Source organism: Arvicola amphibius, chromosome 4 (genome assembly GCF_903992535.2).
Source record: "Arvicola amphibius chromosome 4, mArvAmp1.2, whole genome shotgun sequence".
NCBI lineage: Eukaryota > Metazoa > Chordata > Mammalia > Rodentia > Cricetidae > Arvicola > Arvicola amphibius.
The window spans coordinates 48,667,360-48,692,535 of NC_052050.1; the positions used below are offsets into that span (position 1 = coordinate 48,667,360).

General features: G+C 49.9%; 1 protein-coding gene across 1 annotated transcript; it reads left to right on the forward strand.

Annotated features, from left to right (window-relative positions):
- Positions 1-24,022, forward strand: Slc13a5 (solute carrier family 13 member 5). The gene is given in 13 exon segments (XM_038326281.1): positions 1-30; positions 32-103; positions 4,732-4,860; positions 5,121-5,257; positions 7,129-7,316; positions 8,335-8,503; positions 9,952-10,074; positions 14,773-14,991; positions 15,853-15,953; positions 17,039-17,157; positions 18,271-18,432; positions 20,943-21,080; positions 22,491-24,022. Coding segments are annotated over 13 exon segments (1,719 nt in total). The 3' UTR covers positions 22,623-24,022.
- Positions 24,023-25,176: the final 1,154 nt, after the last annotated feature.

A 25,176-nucleotide genomic window follows, 5' to 3' on the forward strand; every position in this document is an offset into this window, starting at 1 on the left:
ATGGCTTCGGCGAAGACTTATGTGACCAAGAACAAAATCCTTCGTGATTTTGTTCTTCACCCCGATCCTGCTGCTTCCACTCATCATTCTGGTACCTGACAAGGTCAGTTGCGTGTCTGGGCAGCCCGGCGGAACCCGGGTGCCCAGTGCAATAACGGGCACGGAACCCGGGAATGCTGAGCCGGAACACACGGAATCCCCCGCGCGGGGACAAGCTCCCCTGGGGTGCGTGCTCAGATGCTTCGGGCACCAGATGGGAGGTGCCCTGCAAAGTATTTGAGGGACGAAGGTGAACACATCCTAGAGCGCACCAACTGTAGGGCGCAAGAACCTTTCGAGCAAACACGGAGACCTGGAAGTTAGGACAGATCTGAACCACACAGAACCCGCCACAGGCTTAGCCTCTGATTCCGAATTTTCCCCCCAAGAATGCATAAGCAGCACTATCCCAGCTCAAAGACGATGTTCGAGCCAGCAGGGACTCAGAGGGCTGGACTTCCCTGCCTGCCTCCTCTCTAGGGAACAGACATTCACCAGCTGTAGATGCCTTCAGTTAAGGACCTACAAAAGTAGCATCACCTGTGTGGTCCTGCCTCTGCCACATTATGATCCTAATTTTTGAGGCTCAATCTCCCCATCCATGATTTCTATTTCTTTCCAGCTCTGAAACCAAGGAAGCCACTCAGAGTCCAAATCCTGCTGCAGCCTGAACCGCAGGTCGGGCTTGGTTTCCACTGCCCAGTGCCTGCTGTGGCTGTGGCAGGAGGCGGGACACGTTCCCAGAGCTCACGCCTTGGGTGGCATGGCACTGGGTTGCAGGGAAGCTGCGTCCCATGCCCTGGCCTCCTAATGCTCCTGGGAGGAAGGGAGAGAATGAATGGCCTTGGCTGCAGGGCAGAGAAGGGGCGGGAGCCCTGGCCCGACTCTCTTAGGCTGTGTGCAGCCAGTTTGGCGAGGCCAGAGCTCTTTGAAGCCTTTTGTGGCTGCTGGCTGCTCCTTCCTCCATCCCTTCTTTCAGCCCTTTCACTCTCAGCCCAGACAGGAAACCTTGCTCAGATCCTGCTTCCCCTCCACAGGCAGGTTTGGGAAACAGTGGGACTCTTCAGGGGATGTTTTGAGAGGAGAGGCATGCACTCAGATGCCTGGGCTATTCACTTGACAGACCCCGTGCTCTCTGGGTCTGGGTGCTTTGATGGGTGGTACAATGATGTGATTGGATTCAGACACTTTGAGAGAAAAAGGGGATCATTCTGGTTCCTAGGATGGGGGAAGAGAACGTGTTGCACAGAGTCTCCACATGGGCCAAGGAGAGCAGGTCAACAGTGATGGCTCTTCGATAGTCACACTGTGAGTGAGCATCCGCAGAGATTTGGGACTGTTCTTGTCTGTGGGAGGCAGCCAGGCCAGAAGGCTGTGATTTTAGCTCTGTTGGTGGGGAGTGATGTTCCCTGGAATAATTATAGTCGCTTGGTTGACCTTCCTGGTAGAGGAAGGTATAACTAGGACCCCACTTTATCCCTGGTACATGCATTGGGGAAGAGAGAGAGAGAGAGAGAGAGAGAGAGAGAGAGAGAGAGAGAGAGAGAGAGAGAGAGAGAGAGAGAGAATCAGGTTCCCAACTGCAGTGTATGTGTATATGCCCTCGGAATGAAGACTGGTGGACTGGGAGATCACAGTGAAGTTTCTTCCAAAAGCTGTCTCCCCAGCACTTTCCCTCAAACTGGATTAGGTACTGAGAGCCTGGGCCCTGGCTTTCTGTTTTCACCCTCTGCTCCACTGTTTTGATCACCACCAAAGAGCACCCTGCCCCCAGTCACCATGTTACCTTCATTGTGCAAGAAAGCCCAGAGATACACAGCACTCACAGGAGTGAGAGAAAGTCAGCCAGACCCCACCTCAGGGGCAGCCTGGGCACCATCGCCCCAACCCGATGATGACTCCCAGAACACGCTGCCCTCTGTGGCTCTTGGCCCCTCTCCAGGGGATCTTCTTCTCTTTGCCTTGCTCCTTTCTGGGCCTCCTCTCTCACCCACTTTTCCTACCCTTTCTCCGAGTTCTCCTCTGCTTTTAATACTCATTAAAAAAAAAAAAACTGGTGACAAGTTTAATCACTTATTTTGTTAAACTTGTAAAAAAACCTCTTATTTTCACAAGTATAAAGTATCGAGTATAAAGTAAAATAAGGTACCCTGACTACCCTATTATTAATGTCTTGATGGACAGCTCTCCAAATACCAATCAGTTGATCTCTTGTCTTACACGCACGCATGCACACACACACACACACATACACACACACACGGGGGGGGGGGAGTTTTGCCTACTTCATTTTCATTATGCAATGTGTAATGAGCAATATCAGGTCATTTTATTCAACACTGGACTACAATTGTGGCTCAATCAGATTACATCACCTAATGATGTCATGGCCACATCACTTTGCCTTGGTTGACAATAACGATGTCAATCACCTAAGGGCACAGGGATAAGAACACGCTCCTTAGTGACTGAGGTGTGAGTGCTGTCTGATGAACCCTCAGCCCTGGCTGATTCCACTGTGCATGGGGTGCCTCCTGAACCTCTCTGTGAGCGAAGGCTCTGTGCTGAGCGCTGGCTTTGAAATCCCAGTGCCTACCTCCATCGCAGCTTCTGTTGCTTTTCCAGACACCTTCTCAGGAGCAGGGTAGTGCAGTAAATTTACTTAGAATTCATCATCTCCCCCAAGGTTACTACCTCCTCCCTAGACATTTGTGTTTTGTTTGTGTGTGTGTGTGTGTACGTATGTGCGTGCTTGTGTATTTGGAGGTCAGAGATCAGCATCAGGTTTTGTTTCCTCAACTGCCATCTGTTTAGCTTCTTGAGACCGGATCCTCAGAGGCCTGGATTTGGCCATATAGGCTAGGCTGGCCTGTCTCCACATTCTTAGTGCTGGTACACGTGTGTGACTCATCTGGGGTTTTGATTTGTTCTAGGGATCAAGTTCAGGTCCCCATGCTTGCATGGGAAGCACTTTCCTGTCTGAGCTCTCTCTCCTGCATGGCCACCCTCCGACTTTTCCAACTTCTCTTTCCTACTTTGCACGCTTCTCTGACACTGTGAGAATCTAGATCAGGGTGTGCCGACTGGGTTGATGGATTATTCAGGGATGAGACCTCTCCTTGATTTCCTGCTAGTGGGTGGAGATGAGGCAGTCAGCCCTGTGTTCCATCCTCTTCGAGGGGCAGTGAAAACAGTCACAGGGCATCTACAGTCTGAATTCAGGGAATAAAGGAGTTTCTGGGTGTCACACACTCTGTAATTTACAGATAAGGATGGGAAATGAGCTCAAAGAGGAACCAGGATTGGAAGAGGGGAGGAGACTTGGGAATGACATTGTTTAGAATTGCTATACCATGACAACACAGGCCGGCTTTCAGCATTATTACTTAAAAAATTTCTCTGCAACATTCCTTTTTATTACCCATGCCCAGAAGGAACCTCCACTACCACCCACCCATCCCTGGTGCTCACCCCAGTGGCTTTCAACCAGCATCTATCCTATGAGGGAGAAAGGGAATGGCCCTCTTGGCTCTCTGACCATGGACTGATGAATGAGGAGGAAAGATCTAGAGATTTGTTACCCACAGGAGATGAATCCCTCCCGACAAGCCCATAGCAACTCCGAAGCTCACATACTCTGTTCCAGAGGGGAGGGGAACCATGGTACTGTAGGAGGTTTTAGGGGAGTACTAAATGATTTTTAGGGTAATCCTGTTAGTTTAAAGAAACAAAGTGTGGCCAGGGATAAGTCCATTGGGTCCCACAGAATAGACAATGAAATAGTGCCTGAGATGGAGGGCAATGGAATGTGACAAGTGTCCCTAAGGTATGTTGACAGATTTGGCGGGTTTTGGCTTTTATGTGACTAGTGGCTTTTTGCTGTTAGTGTCTTGCTTTGTAGTTCCAGATGTTCTGCAGCTCCCTATATAAGCCAAACTGACCTCAGACTTACAAAGGTCTTTCTAGATGCCGGAATTACAGGCATGCCTCACCATGCCCTGCTCAGACTTCATCTTCCTTACTGCCTTGTGAGTTAGTTAATGAAGACTCAGAGAAGGGATCGGAGACGGCTGCTTCTTATTGGCTGAGTCCGACTTTAAGCAGCCGGACAGCTTCAGAGTAGAATCTCATCCAAAAATCTCTTGTCTTCTACTTTCTGTCAGTTCAAAATAATCATCATTTCAGGGCACCTTTGGGATGACAGTCCCTGAAGTCCTTCAACTGTCCTCCTGCCCACAGCAGGAAGTGTAGAGATTATGGAGACAGCTTTTTGATCTCTATAGAGAATGCAACCACTGTCTATCGGATGGAGGACAAGGTGATGCTAAATATCCCACTGTTTAGAGAACAGCCCCCACACTGAGGACTTGTCTCCCTGCCAAATGTCATCGCATGGGCCTGGGAAACCCTACTTCATTGGATAGAGAGGTGTCCTGGGCCATTTATGGGGTGCAATCTTCCTCTGAAAACATTTGTTTGCTTTATTGTGGTGCTCGAAACACAGCAGGAAAGAGGGGGGCAGGGACAGGTTAGACTTAGGGACAGCCTGATTCGCCTTGTCTGTCCTGAGCCTTGGAGAGCCACGCTACCGGGGACCAAGGCTCCTCCACCACACAGGCAGCGTGCCCCCCTGCCCCCTATGAAGCTGGGATGCAGAGTGGAGCCTTCCAGGCCTCAGAACCATCTCTTCAGTTTGTCAGGTGTGCCTACGTCATCATCCTCATGGCCATCTACTGGTGCACTGACGTCATCCCTGTGGCCATCACCTCCCTCATGCCCGTCTTGCTCTTCCCCCTTTTGAAGGTGCTGGACTCCAAGCAGGTGAGTAAGCTGAACAAGGACTGGCAGCTCGCCGTCCCCCCCCTGTACCCGCCTCCTTCTCTGAGCCCCTCTGAACTCCCAAGGCCTAGAGGTTCAGTGGTGGATCCCTCGAGGACAAGGATGCAGACAGACCATCCTATGCTACCTTTAAAATGGTCATCTGGCTTGCTTGGCTAACTGGGTGAATTGGGTAGCAGCTTTGGACTGAAGTAGTGTGTGACTAGGGATCACCCTGATGGGGCGCCCCTGCCACCCTCCAGGTGTGTGTCCAGTACATGAAGGACACCAACATGCTGTTTGTGGGCAGCCTCATTGTGGCCTCGGCTGTGGAGCGCTGGAAACTTCACAAGAGAATTGCCCTGAGAATGCTGCTCTTTGTGGGGACCAAGCCCTCACGGTAAGTACACCTTCTTTCTCTGGCCACATGGCTGCTCTACAGGGGCCCCTGGAGAGTGGAGTGTGACAGAGTTGAACATCCAAGGGGAAGGGGGAGGCTTGGTCTCTGGGTCGGACAGAATGATTCTGCTTTAATCTTTGCAATTTAGGAGAGGAGAGGCTCTATGTAAAACAGTGGGAATCTTCTAGATCTATGCGGAAAGCTACTCTAACTTCATGTGGGGCTGCTCTACCACACCCTGGGTCTTGCTAAGGCAAACTTCCCTGCTAAATGGGAGTTTGCTAGAACTGCAGCTGAGTTTGAGGCCTCCTTCTGACTCCGCAGCCAGCAGCAGAGACATCAGCAATGTCTGTGAGAAGAGGGGTAGTCAGGAATCTATAGTTACTTTTCTCATGTCTGTGACCAGATTCCTAAAAGGAAGAACTTAAAGGAAGAAAGATGTACTTAAGCTTTTAGCTTTGGATGGTGACCAGTCTGTGGTTGGTCTTCTATACCTGAGCAGAGTATCATGGTGGCAGAAGTGTGTGGTCGCAGAAATTCCCCTACAACAGACAGGAAACAAGGGAGGGAGCCAGGAACCAGAGGTCCTGGCAAGATACACCACCAGGACGAGCCCCAATGAACGCTTCTTCCAATTAGGTCCCACCTCTTTTTTATTATTTGAGAACTTCATATGTTCATATAATGTGTTTTTAACCAGTCCCCCTCACCCCCAGTTTTCCTGTTATCCGCCATGTGCCCTGCGGTGTTGTAGGGACACAGTGATATGGGAGTAACCGACCACTTTCTGATTGGACTTAAGGACTTCTCCAAATGATGAAACTCATGTCTGTACCATTGACTGGGCTCCGACCACATGGCTGGCTAGGTTATGGGCTCCACTTCTTACGTTTTACCACCTCCCAATGATGCCATCACATTATAAATCCATCAAGGGTTTACTCTATTCATTACGCCTGAGCCCTCATGATCTCATGGTGTGTCCTTCATAACCACATTTGGAAGTATTCTTGACTTTCCTTAACCCAGTCAAGCTGACAATGAAAATTAGCTGTCATGAAGAAGAAGGAGGGAAGGGAAGAAGAAAGACAAGGGGGGGGGGGAAGAGAGCCGCTCAAACTGCCACCGCATGTTTGGACACCTGGTCTGAAGTTGGCAGGAAGGGTGGCTCCAGCTCCTAGCTGTGCCCGGGGATGTGGTGGGTAGGGCATAAGGGAATTGTTTACTTAGGGAATATTATATCCTTCTAGAGTCTTTGATGGAGTTGAAGAATAGATATATAGTTATAGTTATAGTTTTCTTTAGTTACGATAAAAGATAAAGTAGATATAAATATTGTAACTGTAATTCTTGCTTGATAACTTTTTGTTATATGTAATTTTACTATGTTAAAGTGAAAGCCTTTTTTTTTGTTTAAACAGAAAAAGGGGAAATGATGTGGGAGAGTCTTCTATTTGTGTTGATTTCATTGGTTAATAAAGAAACTGCCTTGGCCCATTTGATAGGCCAGCCCTTAGGTGGGTGAAATAGACAGAACAGAATGCTGGGAAGAAGGGAAGTGAGGCAATCGCCATGCCTCTCCTCTCTGGGTCAGATGCCATGGAGCCAGCCATCAGGTCAGACATGCTGAATCTTTCCCGGTAAGCCACCACCTCGTGGTGCTACACAGATTACTAAATATGGGTTAAAGCAAGATATGAGAATTAGCCAATAAGAGGCTGAAACTAATGGGCCAGGCAGTGTTTAAAAGAACACAATTTGTGTGTTGTTATTTCGGGTTTTAAGCTAGCCTTGCGGGAGCCTGGCAGGACAAAAAGCAGACCTGCCCGCAGCTCCTACTACATCTTGCTTTCTCTGCCCCTCCTCTGCAGGCTGATGCTGGGCTTTATGTCTGTCACGGCCTTCCTGTCCATGTGGATCAGCAACACTGCCACCACAGCCATGATGGTCCCCATTCTGGAGGCCATGCTGGAGCAAATGGTAGCCACAAATGTAGTTGTAGATACCTGCCAGGAGACGCTGGAGCTGTCTGACAAGGACAAGGCTGGCGAGTTTCCAGGTACGCACTGGCTTAGTTACTGCAACCGTGGCCTTTCCTACTGTTACCAGATGCTATGACTACCTCCCTCCTTTCAGTCTCCCTGGGCCTTTCCTTTAACACGCATAGAGGGAAGAAATAGGGAGATAGTTTGCTTATTAGTATTTGGGTTTTGGTTATCACATAAAAGGAAGATCCTTTACTCAAGCTTAGAACACTGCATTATTCAACCAGAGATCCTAACTGGTACCACAGTTAAAAGCATTGACTATCCATTTGATAACTCCTTCAGGAATCTTTGAGCACCTGATCAATGCTCCTCACCCTTCCTACTCTTATTTGGGCTCTCTTCCTGGCTCTCCTTGAGCAGGTCACTCCTGGCTGCATTCCCACGGGTCTCGGTGTTTGCTTCCTACTAGACCCATAACTTAGAAGATGCAGGATAGGGTCTGCTTCACCCTCCTCCCAGTCCCTGTTCTTCTCCAGGACTCTGCATGGGAGCAACTCAGGAACTGTGGCTACTGCCTGGTTTCTAGGGCCTGGGTGAGGTCCTGGCAACATGAGAGCGAACAGGCACACTCTGACCACTGACTCTTGTGGATCAACAGTCAATGGGATAACCTAAGTGGGCACACCCACCCGAGTCATCTGCTCAATGAGAAGCCTCAGGCAGGCTGGGCAGCAGGGCAGCTCAGAGAGGGAGGACCTCACTAGGAGGAGAGGCATTGGAGGTAGACCGAGACACCCTTGGAGGCAGGGGGTGGCTTGAGCAGCACACAGGAAGGATCCAGGAAATACAAATACATGCTTTAAGTTTCTGGGCTTGGCAAGTACATGGAGGTAACACCTCGGGAAGCCATGCGAAGGGACTGTGGAAAGGCAGATGGGACCTGACTGTGATTTGGGGGCTGGAGCTAAGGAATACATGCGCACCTGGCCAGGCGTGCGCCTGGCTTCACATTAATAGCAGAGTAAAGAGCTTCAGATGACTGGGTGGCTCTCAAAACCGACTTGGCTAATAGCCCCATGTCCACCCTAGGAAACCAGGTGATATTTGAAGAACTCAGTGTGCAGAAGCAGGAGGATGAAGACACAAAGAACATGTACAAGGCTATGAACCTATGTGTGTGCTATGCAGCCAGCATCGGGGGTACGGCCACCTTGACCGGGACGGGACCCAACGTGGTGCTCCTGGGCCAGATGCAGGAGTGAGTCATGACTGTACCTTCAGGAGACATCATCATGGGTTTCTGGGGCCGGAGGTGCTTACTTGGCTCTCTTTTCCTCCTGTCTTTGGCCTGGAGCCATCAGTCTAGTAGGGTGGGAAAATGAACCCATATAGTCTCTGTGTCCCCACATTTCTGCACCCACTAAGAGTCTTCCCAGGGAATGGAGACCTGACATCCTGGAGCTCACAGGCAAGGCTGCTTTCTGCCATGGGACAAATCCAGCTTCTTTAAAATGACTCAGGGCTTCTGTCTCAGACAGGGCATGTGATCTTGACTCCGAGCTAACATCTTAGGAAATGGCAGCGAGTTGAATTCACAGAGAGCAGACAGCTCTAAAAGAGCCCCTCCCAGCTCACTTACATTGGCTAATAATGGCCAGGGTCCTGTGGTCTTCAGGGTCTACAGATGGCACAGAGAGTAGGGGCTTTGCAGTCTCCTTCACCATAGTCCCATTAACCAAGCATCCCCCTTGAGACCTCGGGAGCACTACAAGAGTAGCTCAGAAGTGTCCATCTTTGACTGCAAAGGGACATAAGCTGTGAGGACCCCACGCATGGGCTCTGCCCTGTGCAGGGTGGGCTTGGAAGATCATGGAGGGGAAGAAGTCTGGGCTCCATCATAGGCTTTTCATGGTCTGCTGGGGGTGCCAGCTACGGGGATCTTCAGGCAGCTGGCAAACAAATGTGTTAATTGAAGTGTGTATAAATTATAATGGTAAGGAACAAAAAGGAGGAGGTGCCTCTTTTGCGTAGACAGGAGCTCTGGACAGGGGCTGGGAGGGCAGCTGGCACTGGAACTGAGGTGTGAAGGAGAGAGTGGCAGACAGGGCAGCAGCCAGACTAAGTCAAAAACTTGAGAATCAATAACGAGGGTCTTTTCTGTGGTCACAGGTCTAGGACTTTCCCTTAAATTCTACTCAAACAAACAAAAAGCCAGGCTGCCTGGGGTGTGGGGGGCAAGTTCTAGCTAATCAGGGCTAGAAGAGAGCTTAGGGAGGCAGAGCCTGGGTTGGGAGTGGAGAACACCAGTCCCACCCTGGGGAATGTTAAGATTTGCTGTCGACAGGGAAGTCCCCACAGAAACACACAGAGTGAGGTTTCAGAGGCATCAGTGTGCTCCCGGGAGCTCTCAGCCAGATCATGTGCATGAGTGGCAAAGGTGTGCTTTTCCAGGGGCTTGGGCTGTGCTTGCACGAGACATTCAGCAGGGTCTGTACCCACACAAGTATCCCTAGTCATTCATTCTTCAGTCTTATCTCCTGATGAGTCCACGTTCTGGGGTCCCAGACAATGATGGACTCTGATGTCTGGACCCCAGGCTCACGTGGCCAGTGTTCAGACCCATCCATCTCTGGGGTTCATCTGCCTGACCTGCTCCCCACAGCTCAGCATGGCCGTGGAGGTACAGACCGGTGTTTCTCCTTTCAGCTTGTTTCCTGACAGTAAAGACGTCATGAACTTTGCATCTTGGTTTGGATTTGCCTTCCCCAACATGCTGGTAATGCTGGTGCTGGCCTGGCTGTGGCTCCAGTGCTTTTACATGAGATCCAAGTAAGTGTGGGCTGCTCTCAGGCTAGCGTCTGAGGGTGCCAGACCCCTGTACCACTGCAATGTTCTCCCACCAGTCGCTGTTTCTCCAGCCTGACCTGCTGGCTTGCTCTCGCATCCTCATCAGGTCTGGAGGCTTGCTGAACCTCTGCGTGCGTTGTTCCTTCAGCCCAGAGGGAGACTTCCCTGCTCACCTCCCCAGCACTGAAAGCAGCTCAAGGGCTGCCCCTTTCCCGGCTTTCCCTCTCTTCTGTTCCTCGGAGCCACCACTGGGTGTATCACAGTTCTGTGCTTTCACACCTGTCCTCGTGCTCCAGGGCCACCTCTTCCCTTGCCTGTGAACCAGGGCCCCTCTGACTCCTACATGTCTCCTGGCCCAGGGAGCAAGAACAGGTGTGCCACCTATGTAGGTTAAGGTAATTGAAAGAGAAGGCTGTCTCCACATGCCAAGCCAACACAGCTGGGCACATAACCTTGGCCACATGGGTCTAGTAGTCCTCTTTACACAATCCGAGTTAGTCTAAGCTCAGACCTTCACTGAATGCCTGTGGTGTTCTCAGCAATGTGCCAAGCCTGGAAAGTTTACCTTCCTATTCCCAGCACTGTCAAGTTCACCCAGAGTCACCTCTGATGCAGCAGACTTTGGAGGGGAACTACGACATGAGACTGACAGAGAGCTATGTCCCCACCCCGGACACAGGGTTTCTCTGTGCAGCCCTGGCTGTCCTGGAGATCTGCCTGCCTCTGCCTCCCCCCGTGCCTGCTAAGTTGTTGTTTTAAAGGACATAAATTTACCAGTGGCACGAAGGTGACTATGTCACCCTGGGAGGGAAGAAAGTGAGGAGCCACCAGGGAACTTGGACCCAGAAAAAGATAGGCATCTCTGACTCCACAGAGGAGACCTGGTAGACAGGACAAAAGCCCTAGGAACCTGTGACTTCACTGGGGAAAAGGGCATTTGAAAAAAATGTATTTTCTTCTGAAAGAGGAACCATTTCCACAAAATTACATTTTAAAATTGCTACACCATTCAGAGCAATTACAACATCACTTACTAGCATCAAGCAGGGTTCCCCTCCAACCACCACCCCCCCATGTCTAGACTCCCCCACCTCCAAAGGGAAGCACTGACAGCAGCCCTCTTCGCTCAGCTCCTTGAATATGCACCAGGACTAAGTCCTGTTATTCACTCATATCCGTCCAGTGGGCTGATGCAGAGGGTCCCTTGAACCTGCTGCAGGTTGACATCTGTGTTGCCTCATGAAGCAAAGGAGTTAAAGTCAGGTGTAGTGGTCAAGCCTGTAATCCAGGCCTTCGGGAGTCTGACGTAGGAGAATCGTGAGTTCCAGACTAGCCTGGACTACATAGTTAGATCTTGTCTCAAAGATGAAAACACAGGGCCAGCAATGGCCTAGGGGGTCAGTGGATAGAGGCACTTGCTGTTAAGCCTGATGATCTGAGTTCCATTCCCCATACTCACATGGTGTGAGAGACCTGATCCTACAGGTTGTCCTTTGTCCTCCACACTTGTGCTGTAGCATGCGCGCATGCATACACACACATGTGCACATACACACATACACATGCACACACACATGCACACATACGCACATGCATACATACACACATACACATGCACACACATGCGCACATACGCACATGCACACATACACATGCATACACACACGTGCAAACATACACACTTACACATGCATACACACATGCGCACATACACACATACACATGCATACACACATGCACACATACGCACATACACATGCATACACACTCAGAGAAATGTAACAAACAGACAAAATACCAAGGGCCCAGTGGCAGAGTACTTGCATGGTACAAGGCTCTGGATTCCATCATCAGCACTGACAAAACAAAAGAAGGAAGGAAGGAGAATGAAAGAGGAGGAAGGAAGGAGAAAGAGAGACACACTGCATGTCAGGCACTATTTTAAGTACTAAACATTTATGAATGAATAATCTTCTCAGCAACCTGCGTAGTAAGTGCTAGTATTGTAATTGCCAATATACAGATACAACAACTGGGGAGGTTATATGACCCATGCCACGTTGTACAGCATGGAAGTGGTAGGCTTGAGACTGGAGTCCAGTGAGTCAACCCCAGAGGTCGTGCCAAGGGTTGCTCTCCTGGTGTTAGGTCTACCTATGGCCATGGGTTTCTATAAAACCGGAAGGTTAAGTATGTAGAGGGAGCTGGCTGGGCATCGAGACTCTCAGAGCACCACCAGTCTCCCAGCTAGCCACTGACAGGGATGCCAGGGCCCTGAAAGCTGAGGGACAACCCAACTATAGTTTCATCCAGCTCTGTACAGCTTCTACTGCTCTCAAGGGGCATGAGAAGCCTGAACAGCCAGCACCTGAATATATCAGAACTTCTGGCTGCAGGCGGTAGAGAAGCAGGCCTTTCTTCTACCCCAGGCCTCCTCGACATGCCACTCTAACTCAGACACCAAGTGTGGCCTGGCTCACACGTAGCCTAGTTTCCATTCCAGAGAACAAACAGCTCAGCAGAAATGGCAGTGGTCCTCTGTCTTAGGCCACACCCTGCCTGGTGATCTCCTCATGCATCTGTGGCCTCCTGGACCAGGTCAGGTGAAGACAAGAATCACGCTTCCCAGTCACAGAAGGTGCCTCTACTGTCCCTTGTGTCTTGATCAAGCTTTAAGAGTCTCGTCTGAAGATGGGTAGCTGCACTAAGGTCTTGGGAGAAAGCCTGTCTTGCTTGAGTTAAAGGGCAGTGACAGACCTTCACCCAGGACCACTAAGAGTGACGTGGCATGTTACAGTTGGCTGGCACCCAAGCATCCCAGCCAGCCTCAGCAGAAAACGGGACAAGTGTCCTTTCTGAGAGCTCTTCCCTCTGGTGCCCACCCAGAGGGCACGGTGGACCCAGGGATCCTCTCGCTCTCTGTGGTGCTAGAGCATACCCAGTTTACTGTGATGAGCCATAAGGAGGCCATTCTTCTGCACAAGGACACTGTGATCCCTAACCCAACTCCAGGATGTCCGCAGGAGCCAGTGGTCACCAGATGAAATGAGCCCAGAGGAAAAGGTGCCCAGTTAAACTGAACAAGGGTCAGGAGGTTTAGTGTCACCCCTGTGGGGGCCGGCATCAGAAGATGGAACACTCTGCATGGCCCCACAGTCTGTGAACCAGGAACGTTTTATCAGCACCAGCTAGGCCCAGGCTTCTCACTGCCTGTCCCATGCTAGTCAATAAAAAATACCAAGGCCACCCCTTATCCTGGAATATAGGAGTCCTCAGAACAGCCCTAAAGTCTCTAGATGGCAAGTAGTGGCAGGTCCATGCTTGGAAGAGCATAGACTCTGGAGCCAGTGATGGCAGAGAGGTCCCCACCGGTGACAGCAGAGCCATCCCCACACTTGAGGGCCTTCTGAGGTTCCAGCTGCTTCTGCAGACACAGGGGTCTCACTGCTGCCTTAAGTCCTGATGACCTAGTGTCCTTGGGGGTCAGCCATGCCCCCGGCACTGACATTGCCCTCAAAGGTGGTTCACATCCAGCATGGCTCTGGGTACAAACGCTTTCTGTCGACCCAACCCTCCTGTGAATTTTGTGCTGGGCCCTGGAAGGGTTCTGGAGGGGAGAGCTCCCCAGGGACAATGCTCTTGGCTTTGCTCCACTGCTTTGAGACCAACAGAGGTGGGACATATGTGGAACACACCCACTGAGAAGAACCTGGGGCCTGCCTTTTATTCTTTACTGGCCCCAGTTACCCGCTCCATGCAGTCCAATTGCCTTTCTTCAGAAATCCCCCTCCTTCCTGCCACTTCAAGCCAGCACCTCCCCAGGAGAGGCTGTGTAAGCCACTCTGGTAGGCCCATCTGCCAGTGGAACACCCTGAAAGGACCATCCCAAAGTAGAGCCTAGGCTGGCTTCCTTCCTGTCTGAGCTATAGCTGCTGCCTACCGTGGTCTCCTGAGTCCTTAATCCTACACCTCTACCTACACCCTGTCTGGCCTACACCTGTCTGGCCTACACCCTGTCTGGCCTACACCTGTCTGGCCTACACCCTGTCTGGCCTACACCCTGTCTGGCCTATACCCCTTTCTAGCCAGTTAATTCTGTCAGGGCCCTCTCCTTTCTCCTACCTTCCGGAACTGTTCATGATGGGGGCGAAATCCCAGCACTGTGGAAGGCAGTTGCAGGCTGTGGTGGGAAGAGGAAAGCTTGGGGATCGCGTGAGGATGCTGTGAGGTCCTGCAGGCCGCAGAACTTCCCCTAGCCTTCTCCCTGGGGACCCTGGAGCACAGTCACTCTTCCCTCTGCTAACAGCTCCATCCGCTCTGCTGAGGAACACGAGTAACACTATCCTCCCATTCATCTTCGTAACCTCTCCTTTCCGTCTACTGCTGTCCCTGTGACCTGGCTGCGATGGTGGTACACCCCCTTCGTGCCACCCTCACCCCAAGCTTTGGAGGTGTCCCTGGGGTTGTGCTCTGGGTCTTCAGACTCTCCCTTTCGACCGTCTCTCCCTAAGATGATTTGGGAGGATGGGGGAAGCAGATGAAAATCAGAGGCGGAAAGAGGGAGGGCTGGACCCCTCAGGACCCAGCAATCTGCTGTGAGCCGGCGAGGCCAGACTCTAGCTCAGCTGCCCCTTAGTCATTCCATCTGCCCTGCTAGCCTCTCATCCTTACGTGGTCTAGACTTAAAGCATCTTGCAACTGCTGTGGGCTGAAGAAGAACGACAACGAGAAGGTGGCCTACAAGGTGCTGCAGGAGGAGTACAGGAAGCTGGGGCCCTTGTCCTACGCTGAATGCAATGTGCTCTTCTGTTTTGTTCTGCTCATCATCCTCTGGTTCTCCCGAGACCCCGGCTTCATGCCTGGCTGGCTGTCCCTTGCCTGGGTCAATGGAAATACCAAGTAAGTCGTTGTAGAGGAAGGCTTTAGTTTAGGATCTGCTGTCTAAATGCCGCTGCTCTCAGTAACAGGCAGCAAGAGGAGGGTGCACCTTGGGCCCTATGTCCTGGAGCTGGGCTTTAGAGGGACATCCCGTGGGCTTCGCTCTTCTTCTGTCAATCTTTATGGTGAAAGTTGCAGATGCCTTTGTTTCCGTGCCTCCCGCATGTCCCTCAGAGGGCGGAACTAAAAATGCTTGGTTAGCAGGGTGGCCAGAGCCCCGGTATAGTTTATGGGACTGGAGTAGGGCCCTTAGAGCCGTGGTTTCTGCCGTCTTACTTTCTTATCTTTCTTCAGAACCTCTCTAAGATGCAGCAAGGTTACTTGCAAGCCTAGTGGGTGGGCGTACATGTGGATTCTCCCTGGCTTTGGTGGGACCGCATATAAGAAAGGCTGAGGAATGACTATCCTGGCAAAGGCAGAAGGTGCTAGCCGGGAGGTGGCTGCCTGCAGCTGGCTACTCCATCTCGGTTACTTGGCTTAGCCGAGGAGTCCGTGAGCTCCAGTGAATCCAGAAGTCTAAACCTCCTGGTTAGGAAATCATGAAGTTCACTCATGACGCAGTGTAGGCTGATGGGGGACGGGCAGGGAATGAGACTCTGGGGGGTGGGTGATCACCCAAAGTTGGTAGTCAAGTTTTTCAGGGTGTTGGTTCTAGCCAGACTCAGTCTCCCATCCACTCCTAACCTTGCTTTTGGGGCCACTGGTTTTCATACCTAACAGAGCCCATTTCCGCCTAAAGGAGCATTTAGACACAGAACTGTGGGTCGGGGCAAATTTGTCGTACGTCTGTCACTGAGTTCCTACGTGTGCTTCCCTACATAGTTATGTCACTGATGCCACAGTGGCCATCTTTGTGGCCATCTTGCTTTTCATTGTACCTTCACAGAAGCCCAAGTTCAACTTCAGCAGCCAGACGGAGGAAGGTAAGGCTTCTCTCTTGACTTTACAGCCATCACAACTGGGGTCCTGAGAGCATAGGGAGCCTATGGGATGGTCCCTGAGTCTAGCAGGCAGAGAATTCTGTCCTGCTCAACATGACTGGTTACATAACAAAGCCTAGGGACAAGGAGATCTTTAAGATATGTAGATTTTCTTTTGGCATTTCAATACTTGAAATCTTATTTATATATCATAACAGGCACAGGAAGTGTTTCAAATTCTCCATAACGATGTTAATATGTTTTCCTCCTGTTTTTGTGATATGCATATATACTATAAAGTTGGCATCTAAGCACACACAGCTGGAACCCTGCCCCTTTGCTATTTTGCTTTTCATTGGCTTGGAATTTCACTGAAAATGTTCCCACTATGCTATAGCTACCAAACTGACCTTCTTCAATACTTTATCACATAGAGGGACCCTGTAGCCATCCTGCTGTGGAGTATTTTGGCACTTTTTTCTTTAAAATTTTTAACTTACTCCCCATCTCCATGTGTGTGTGTCTGTGTGTATGTGTGTGTGTGTGTGTGTGAGAGAGAGAGAGAGAGAGAGAGAGAGAGAGAGACAGAGACAGAGAGACAGAGAGACAGACAGAGACAGAGAGAGAGAGCCAAGGTGCATGTGTGGAGGTCTCTTGGGAGTTGGTTCCGGCTTGGTGAGAAGTATCTTTATTCTCCCTAAGCCAACTCACCAACCCTGAACTTTTCATTGTAAGTTAAATATTCTGGAAATGGCTTTTTCTTTGAAGGTGTTTCTTGAGACTAAATTCCTAGCAGTGCTACTGTCAAGGGAAAAGAATGGAGATGCCCTTAAATACTTAACAGTTTTTAATAATATATGACCAAATGGCTTTTCAAAAAGGTGGTTCTGACATACTATGTCCTCAGCCAAGAATATAACCAAATCCTCCCCAGCAAGAGGTACAGACAACAATTGTCACAAATTTTAGCTAACCACAGGTATGCACTGGTACCCCATTATCTTTATTGGCCTATTTCTTCTGATTACATCTCTTGCTTTCTAATGCATGTATGCATGCATGTTCATGTATGTTTTTTTTCTTCACAGAAATGAAAACTCCATTCTATCCCCCACCACTGCTGGATTGGAAGTTCACCCAAGAGAAAGTGCCCTGGAACATAGTGCTGCTCTTAGGGGGAGGATTTGCTATGGCAAAAGGATGTGAGGTATTTGTCCAGCTCTAGATGGCCCTTGAATTCTACTGAGAGGTGGCCAATGCCGCCATCCACCCTCCCATCCCTGGGCTGTCTGTCCCCGCCACAGAGTTGCATATTCTTTAAGTGTGGGACTCTGTGCTGTCACCATGAACAGTGTCCTGAAGGGGGAAGCAGAGAAGCAGGAGAAGCTGAGGATACTATAGCCTTGATGAATCCTAGGAAAATCTCTCGAATTTTCCTGAGTGTTCTCACCATGTCCTTTGGGTCCTCCACTTGCTGAACTCCTTGTTGACACGGCTTCAGAATTTCAAAATTTCTCTCTAGCTAAGTACTTAACAGCACAGGAGAAGATCAGCTTTTAAGGGAAAATGCAGTTTATCTCCGGAGCAGAAGGGGCTGAGCTAGCTTAGGGCTGCTATCATCCATCTGTCTATCCCATCCTCTCTCTTTTCCTCCCTCCCTTTCTTCTCCGTTCTCTCCATTCCTTCCCTTCTATCCATCCCATACCACTTATTCATTCTTCCTTTCTTCTTTCCTTCCTCCTTATTTTCTTCTTAATCCTTCCTTCCTTCCTTCCTTCCTTCCTTCCTTCCTTCCTTCCTATCCATGTATACATCCACTCAACATATCCAGCCATCTTCCCATCCATCCAGGAACATAACGTAACAGATAGACTTGGTCTGTATTGTGGTTTGCTTAGCATCTGGGACAAATCCGGGCGCATAGGGAATACATGCATGCCATTTCTTCAGTGCTGGGGATATCCACAGCCTGATATATAGATTATATATTTATATAAGTTAATGCATGTTTCAGAAGGAGAAGCTGATTCTGGACCGGAGAAGAGGAACCTAGATTGGGCCCTGTTGAGCCTGATGTGTTCACAGGACATTTGGACAGGAACTTTCAGATAACGTCTGATGTTTGAATCTAGCTAACAGACCAGCTGAGCCACAAGCAAACTTGTAGGAACCAAAAGGTTGAGGAGGATGAAAATTATAGAGATGTATCAGATTACTTATGTGCATGTGAGAGAATTGGACATGGGGTGGACTGAGCTCCCTGAACCCTGAGGAATTGTAAACTAGGAGCCCCGAAATGATAACATTCTGTGCTTCCCAGGTCTCTGGGCTCTCTGAGTGGATGGCAAGACAGATGGAGCCCTTGAGTTCAGTGAGACCTGCCACCATTACCTTCGTCTTGTCCTGTCTTGTTGCTACGATAACAGAGTGCACAAGTAACGTGGCCACCACTATGCTGTTCCTGCCCATCTTTGCCTCCATGGTGAGTAACTCTGCCTGAGAAGGGCAGAGCATTTCATGGGAAGTTGTGAACCCAGGACCATTTCCCGAGTCTCTAGCGTAGCAGTAAAATTAGGATCCGAAGCCTCACCAGCCTTGAAGACCCAGATGTGGTCCTGGCTCTGCTGTGGCCTTGTGCACACTTAATGACCCTGGTCCTGAAGACCTCTCTCACTGCATTGTCGTCTCTTTTTTTTTTAAAAAAAAAAATTTCTTTACCACTGCCCAAGGATGAGACACTCAAACTTCATTGTATCAGTGAGCCAGATGGTTTGGGAGAGGGAGGAAAGATGGTTGTAGGTTCAAGGTGACTTAGTGAGACCCTGTCTTAAAAATTAACAACAACAACAACAACAACAAAAACAACCCTAAAAACAAAAGCCAAACTAGGGATATAATTGAAGTGGTAAAGCACTTGTCTGGCGTGTGCAGGTCCTGGATACAATCTCCAGTTACACACACATACACACACACACACACCATCACCACCACCACCACCACCACCAGCAACAACAACAACACAACTACTATATTAATCTAACTACCTGAGTTACCTTCCAGGATGATGAGAAGAGGGCAGATATCACTGAGACCACAGAAAGGGGATGTAGGACTAAGAAGCCCAGGGGATGTGGGACTTGACAGTGGGAGGATTGGATAGGTCTTTCTGCCAAGAGGAGGAGAGGGCATGCCTGAAGACTTCCCAGGAAGAGAGGGGTCACTGGGGTCTGAGACAGAGAATGGAGGTGGTAGAGGAAGGGCTGATGGAGGTTGAATCCAGTATTTACAGGAAAGCTCAGCTGTGGGCTGGGAACTGAGGAGGAAGCAAAGCCTATAGGGAAATCGGCTGTTGTGTTTTTACATTCCTTCCCTCTGTCATTCATTAAAAGTTGTACTGACCTCAGCGAGTTCAGGAAAAGCCAAAAGACCTGAGCCCCGTTCTAGAGGTGTGCTGACAGTCCCCTAACCATACACGAACCACAGAGAACCTGAACAAGGGAGCCATCAAAGCCCATCCTGGAGAGTAACAGGGAAAGAATGTGGTTAGTCCAAGCTCAGAGACAGATCCACAGAGTCCAGTGACAAAGTTGGCCAATTTTCATCCAAGCAGCCTGGGTCATCCAGTTTCAAAAACCAAATCTGAATGTTTTTTCCTTTGATTCATAGGGAAGAGAGAAGTGTTTAAAGTATCAAGGGAACTGTCTCCTTCCCTAAGCAGGCTACCCAGGTGAGGGTGAAGGAAATGGAGAAGGGAGAGGTAGGGGAAGAGGAGGAAAAAGAAGACAAGGAAAGACAGGAGGACTGGAGAGAAGGGGAGGAGGAAGAAGACAGGCTAAGGAGGACAGAGAGGAAAGGGAGCAGAAGTGGCAGAAGGAGGGTCTTTTGGAGCTGGCACGCAATGGGGATGCTCCTCTCTTCAGCAAAGGCTCTGGCTTTATCATCTCCTGTGAACCCTGTGAGCACAAACAGCCCCAGCTAGGCAAATGCATGCTTTGACCTAAGGAGGTAGCTGGGGCTTTTGAAAATAAGATCTTCTATGGGACTGGAAAGATAGATCAGTGGGTAAGAGCATTGATTATTCTTATTATTATAGGACCTAGGTTCGGTTCCCAGCACCCACATGGAGGCTTACAACCATCTGTAACTCCAGTCCCAGGGGATCTGATGCCTTCTTCTGGCCTCCTCAGGCACTACTTGCACATGATACACACACACACATATGTTCAGACAGACTCATCTACATAAAGTAAAAAAAAAATCTCAGAAAAGGAAGAGGCTCACCATTAAGGCCTTTCATGTTCCTGCCTGGACGTCCACCGTGAAAGCGGTGAGCATTCAGCTGTCTGTACACACTGTCTGTACACACCATCCCGCTGTTGCTGGCCATTGAGACAGCTGCCTGGGTTTTGATGTTAAATCATTACAGTGAGATTTCTGTAGAGGTGTTTATACATGGCAATATAAATGATAAAGAGTCCCTCTGATAGCTGTTAAAATTATGTTATTTATTTATTCACTAAGTATACAATGAGGGCCAACTCTGTGCTCATAGATGTAGTAGAATTTTAAAATGTAAAATGAAAAGAGGTGGGTACCAGGCTCCCAATCCAGAGCCGTCCCATGGAAGCATTTGTAGGTTACAAGGCAAGCAGATGGTTCACGGGACATTTTAAGGTTCAGTGTAGGCTAGAGGTCCAGTATGGCCTCCGGCTCACAGCAAGTGCTCTCCCTTCCCCCGCCCCCCCGTAAAATTAATGCACTAAATTTAGGGGAACTGGAAAGGCCTCCAAGGGAGGTAGTCTCTGAGCTCAGCCTTTTGTGGTCAGGAGTTATCCTGTCGAGAAGTGCAAAGTTCATAGGGACTAGCCAGACACAGTTGTGAAGGTTGGAACATAAGCCAGGCCTCCGGGAATGCTTCTGAAGTACGGCCGGGGGGGAGGGGGGCTTGTGTGTGTTCTGTGCTGTGAGTTGCCATGTTGTGTGTCTCTCCAGGCTCAGTCCATCGGCATCCATCCGCTCTACGTCATGATTCCCTGTACCATGAGTGCGTCACTTGCCTTCATGTTGCCTGTGGCCACCCCGCCCAACGCCATCGTGTTTTCCTATGGACACCTCAAAATTGTTGACATGGTAACAGCTCCTTTCTTTTGCTCCTGTTGGATGTTTCTGGTATAAGGGATTTCTGCTTATGTATGATGTGTGAGTTTCAAGAGGATGGCATATGGAGCTGGGGAGATGGCTTAGTAAATGGTTGCCGTGCAAGCACGAAGACCTGAGTTTGGATCCTCAGCACTCACACACAAAGCCAGACATGGCAGTGCATGTCTGTAATCCCAGGACCCAGGCGGTGAAAACAGAAGGATCTCAGGGGCTCCTTGGCCAGCCAGTATAGCCAAATCAGTGAAATTCAGCTTCATGAAGCAGAGGGTTGGAGAGATGGCTTAGTGGTTAAGAGCACTCGCTGTTCTTACAGAGGACCCAGCTCCAGTTCCCAATGTCCACAGAGTGGCTTATAGCCATGAGGCACGCACATTGCGCACATACACACATGCAGGCAAAAACACTCAGTCACATAAAATAAATCTAAAAAACATTTAAAGGTGGAAAACTATAGTGGAAGACACTCAACACCAGCTTTTGGTCCCCACACATGCAAGCATGAGTGAGCACACCTGCACACACACAAGAAAAGGATAACAGAAGGATCTCATGTGATCTAAGAATACCACAGAACACCTAGACTTATATTTGGCATTTTCATTTATGGTGTAGCCTTTCTTACTTATTGAAATGATCTGCTATTTCATATCAGCTCTGCCCCATGGAAGGTGCTATCTGGAGAAACTTGTGGGTCCCAGGGAAATCCTGGATGAACACTTGGAAGGGATGGAGTGGGTCCTCCCATGACAGAAGAATTCACAACCAGCAAGAACCCTACAGGCATCCAGGAGGGGGTCGGTAGTCAGAGAGGCTTGTGTGGTGTCTGAAGATGGGATGTGTGATGGGGAGCCCATTTGCTTAGGAGTCAGTGATGCCTCGGAAGCAAATACGGTTACAGGCAGAGCATTTCAAGCCAGGTTTGGCTTTCTCACCTCTGATGGGGGAAGAGTCACTCTGTGGCTCTGGACTGGGTAAGAGTGAATAGGTGAACTGGGGAGTCAGACTCTGGGTTTCCTCCTGAGTTTTCTTTAAGCACATGAATCTCAGAAACCACAAGCTGCGAATCTGATTCCGAGTCCCCGCATAAAGTCTGTGCTAGGGCTTTGGGGTGATGACTCATGATAGTTAGGAAAGCATGCAACCTTGGTGGCAGAAAGAGCTGGAGGGTCACAAGGAGTGGCGAATGTCTCACATTATGTCTCCAAAGTTACTTCCCAACGTCTTGTAGAGAACCGACCTGAGCTGACTCCTTCCCAGGGATTCCTTCAGCAACAGTGACACTTGGATTGCTTTGTCTGTGAATGAGAGGGGCCCAGAATGCAGGAACACAGGGCCCAGACAAGACCTGAGTTGCTGACTGATCCTGTTTTTATTCTGTAGGTAAAAACAGGATTTATAATGAACTGCATTGGAATCGCAAGTGTGTTCCTGTCAGTCAACACCTGGGGACGAACCATATTCAACTTGGATGATTTCCCTGACTGGGCTAATTTGACAAGAATTAACACTTAGGAAGAGCCATAGGAGCACAAGCATGGCCCCCCACCCTTTTGAGGACTATGGACCTTCCGGCACACCTTTCACAGAACTCTGGTGCTCAGACCCGCGTGTGATCCCATGATGCCAACACCCCAAGAAGATCTAGCCAACTAGCCACCTCTTTCTCTAGGCTCAGATTCAGAGACGGCAGCAGGGGACTGAAAGATAGGCTCAGAAGAGAAGTGAGGCCCTTTGGGAGGTCATGGGGGCCATCTGTCCTAGGACCCTGCTATCTCCTCTGGGACAGGCAGGAAACAGGGACCAGGATTCAAGATCTTGCACCATGTGACTTTGAAAGACTGCTGGTCCCATGCTGGGCTCTGGTTCTCACGGGTCCCATGGTGTCCACATGGGGATCAGATCACCAGGATGAGAGCTCAGCCCCTGTGCCTCTTCAGGATGTCCCAGATCATCTCTGTCACTCTGAGGGACTTCCTATCTATGACTGAACTCTGATCTTAAACAGCTTCTCACTGCCAGAGTGAGAGTCGGAGTCAAAGCCTCCTGAAGACTTGGACCCTACGTGGCGCCATCACCAAAGGCTGAGCAGCCTGAGGTGCTAACATCACAACATTCCTGCTCACTCTTGGCTGTCTTATTACTTGCCTTGTTTCATATTAATTAACAATTCAAACCCCTTTTCCAGCTCCCCACTGAGTCTTCTTCAACTCCTAGCTCCCTTTATTGTCTTGGCCAGAAACTGCTCAGCCCCCTGGCCTAGGCTTCTGAGAAAACCCCTGTTTTTCCAGGGAACTCGGTTTGATTCTTCTGGGAATGCTATTCCTGACAGCCCAGTACAGCTGGGATAACACCGAGGATGGACAACGGTGTCTCGTTAGAGGTTGGTATCAAAGTGGGCTACCTAAGCCTCCCCTTGGCTAGACCCAGAGCAGATTCAACAGCTCATCTCCAAGTTCTGGGCCACTAGTTAGTCTGTCCTGCTGGAGTCTGGGCGCCTCTGGGAAGGCCTTTCCCCTGCTGGCTGTACATTGTGGCCAGGCCTGGTGGCAACAGTGTGACTGTGACTGAGAGATGCTTGTTGGTCCCAGACCCTACCAGAGTAAATCAGCTGACCTGGCAGTATGGGAAATTACTCCAGGGTGTCCATGGGAACCCACAGGACCCCTCACATGAAAGGGAGACAGGAGAGGAAGTTCTCTCTTGTCCCTCAGTGACACTCTCTTCCCTGCTGAAAAGAAGCACTGGTGGGCAGATAAGGTCCATGGATGCCATCTTTTCTGGGCAGAAGATAGTATGGGGATCCAAGGAAACCCCATCAGAAACCAAGTGTGTGCCTGGTTCCGTGAGAGGGAGAACTCCTGACTGCACTGTTGAAGGCTTACTCTTGTCAAACACTCTGCCTGCTGTGGAAAGTTCCAGTGTGCTGACTGCTCTGTCATTTTGTGCCTTATGGAAGAGACAGAGAGAGGTGGATGAATAAACAGTTACTCTCTGTCCCCCTCCTGGGTGCCTGCCCTTCCTGGACCTGGTGAATCTACCAGTTATCATATTCCACACTTGTGGTTACCCGGTGAGACAGCCGGCGTTAGGATCCTCACTTGTCCTAGAAGAAAAAACAAGGCCTACAGTAGCCAAGGGACAAGTTCTATGCTCAGCTAGTGGCACTTCTAGTTCCAACAAAGAGAGGCCCCTCATTCTAAACCCCTTTCTCCTTCTTCTAGCCATGAAAGACCTGGGCCTTGCTGGGCTTACAGGGAAAGGCAGGTGGCTGAGAGCCAGCCTACACTAAGGTCCTGCTTACCCAGGAAAGATCGCTAACCATGAGGCCTTCCGGTTGCCCCCTCTGAGATGGGCTCAGGATAGTCCTGAAGCAGAGGGATCTGGTCCTTTCCCTAAGACTCCCAGAGGACAGTGTGATAGAAATAGTGATGGCCATGTCACATTAACGGCCCCTCCTTACCCAACTCGCCGACCTCCACAGCCCTGTTGTGACTGACGTCCTCGGCTGCGGCTGGGTGTAGAGCCAGCACTGTGACTGAGCCAGAGCAGGTCACCACGAATATGACCAATAAGTCAGGGACTGATGTGTATAGAATGGGCATACTATTTGTGTTGATATTGTGTTTGATGCAGTGAGAAAAGGTCAGGGCAGAAGAGCATCCCAAGAGGGTACCGAAAGATAAGTAGCACGTCCAGTGGGGAGGAAAGGGTTTGGTAGGGTCAGTGGGGGACTCTAGTACTAAATACCATCTGGAGAGCAGGACCCATAGGGGAAGGGAATGACCTAAGGCTGTTGCTGAGTGACATCTCTTACAGCTGTGTGGAGGTGCGCCAGTATGTCTGGCTTGCATTCATGTGGAATGCTTTGGCCTGTAAGTAACCGAAACCGCAGTGGACGGTGCATTGACTGTAGGACCCTCGGGTGTTTACTTAATGGAAGTGCGGAGGTAAGATCAGCCCACGGCTCCCTCACACAGCCAAAGGCTTGGCCTCCACAGTTCACTCTGTCATCCTTAGGGAGACAAACTTTTGTCCTCTTGCTGGAACCTTGGGTCACATCTACTTC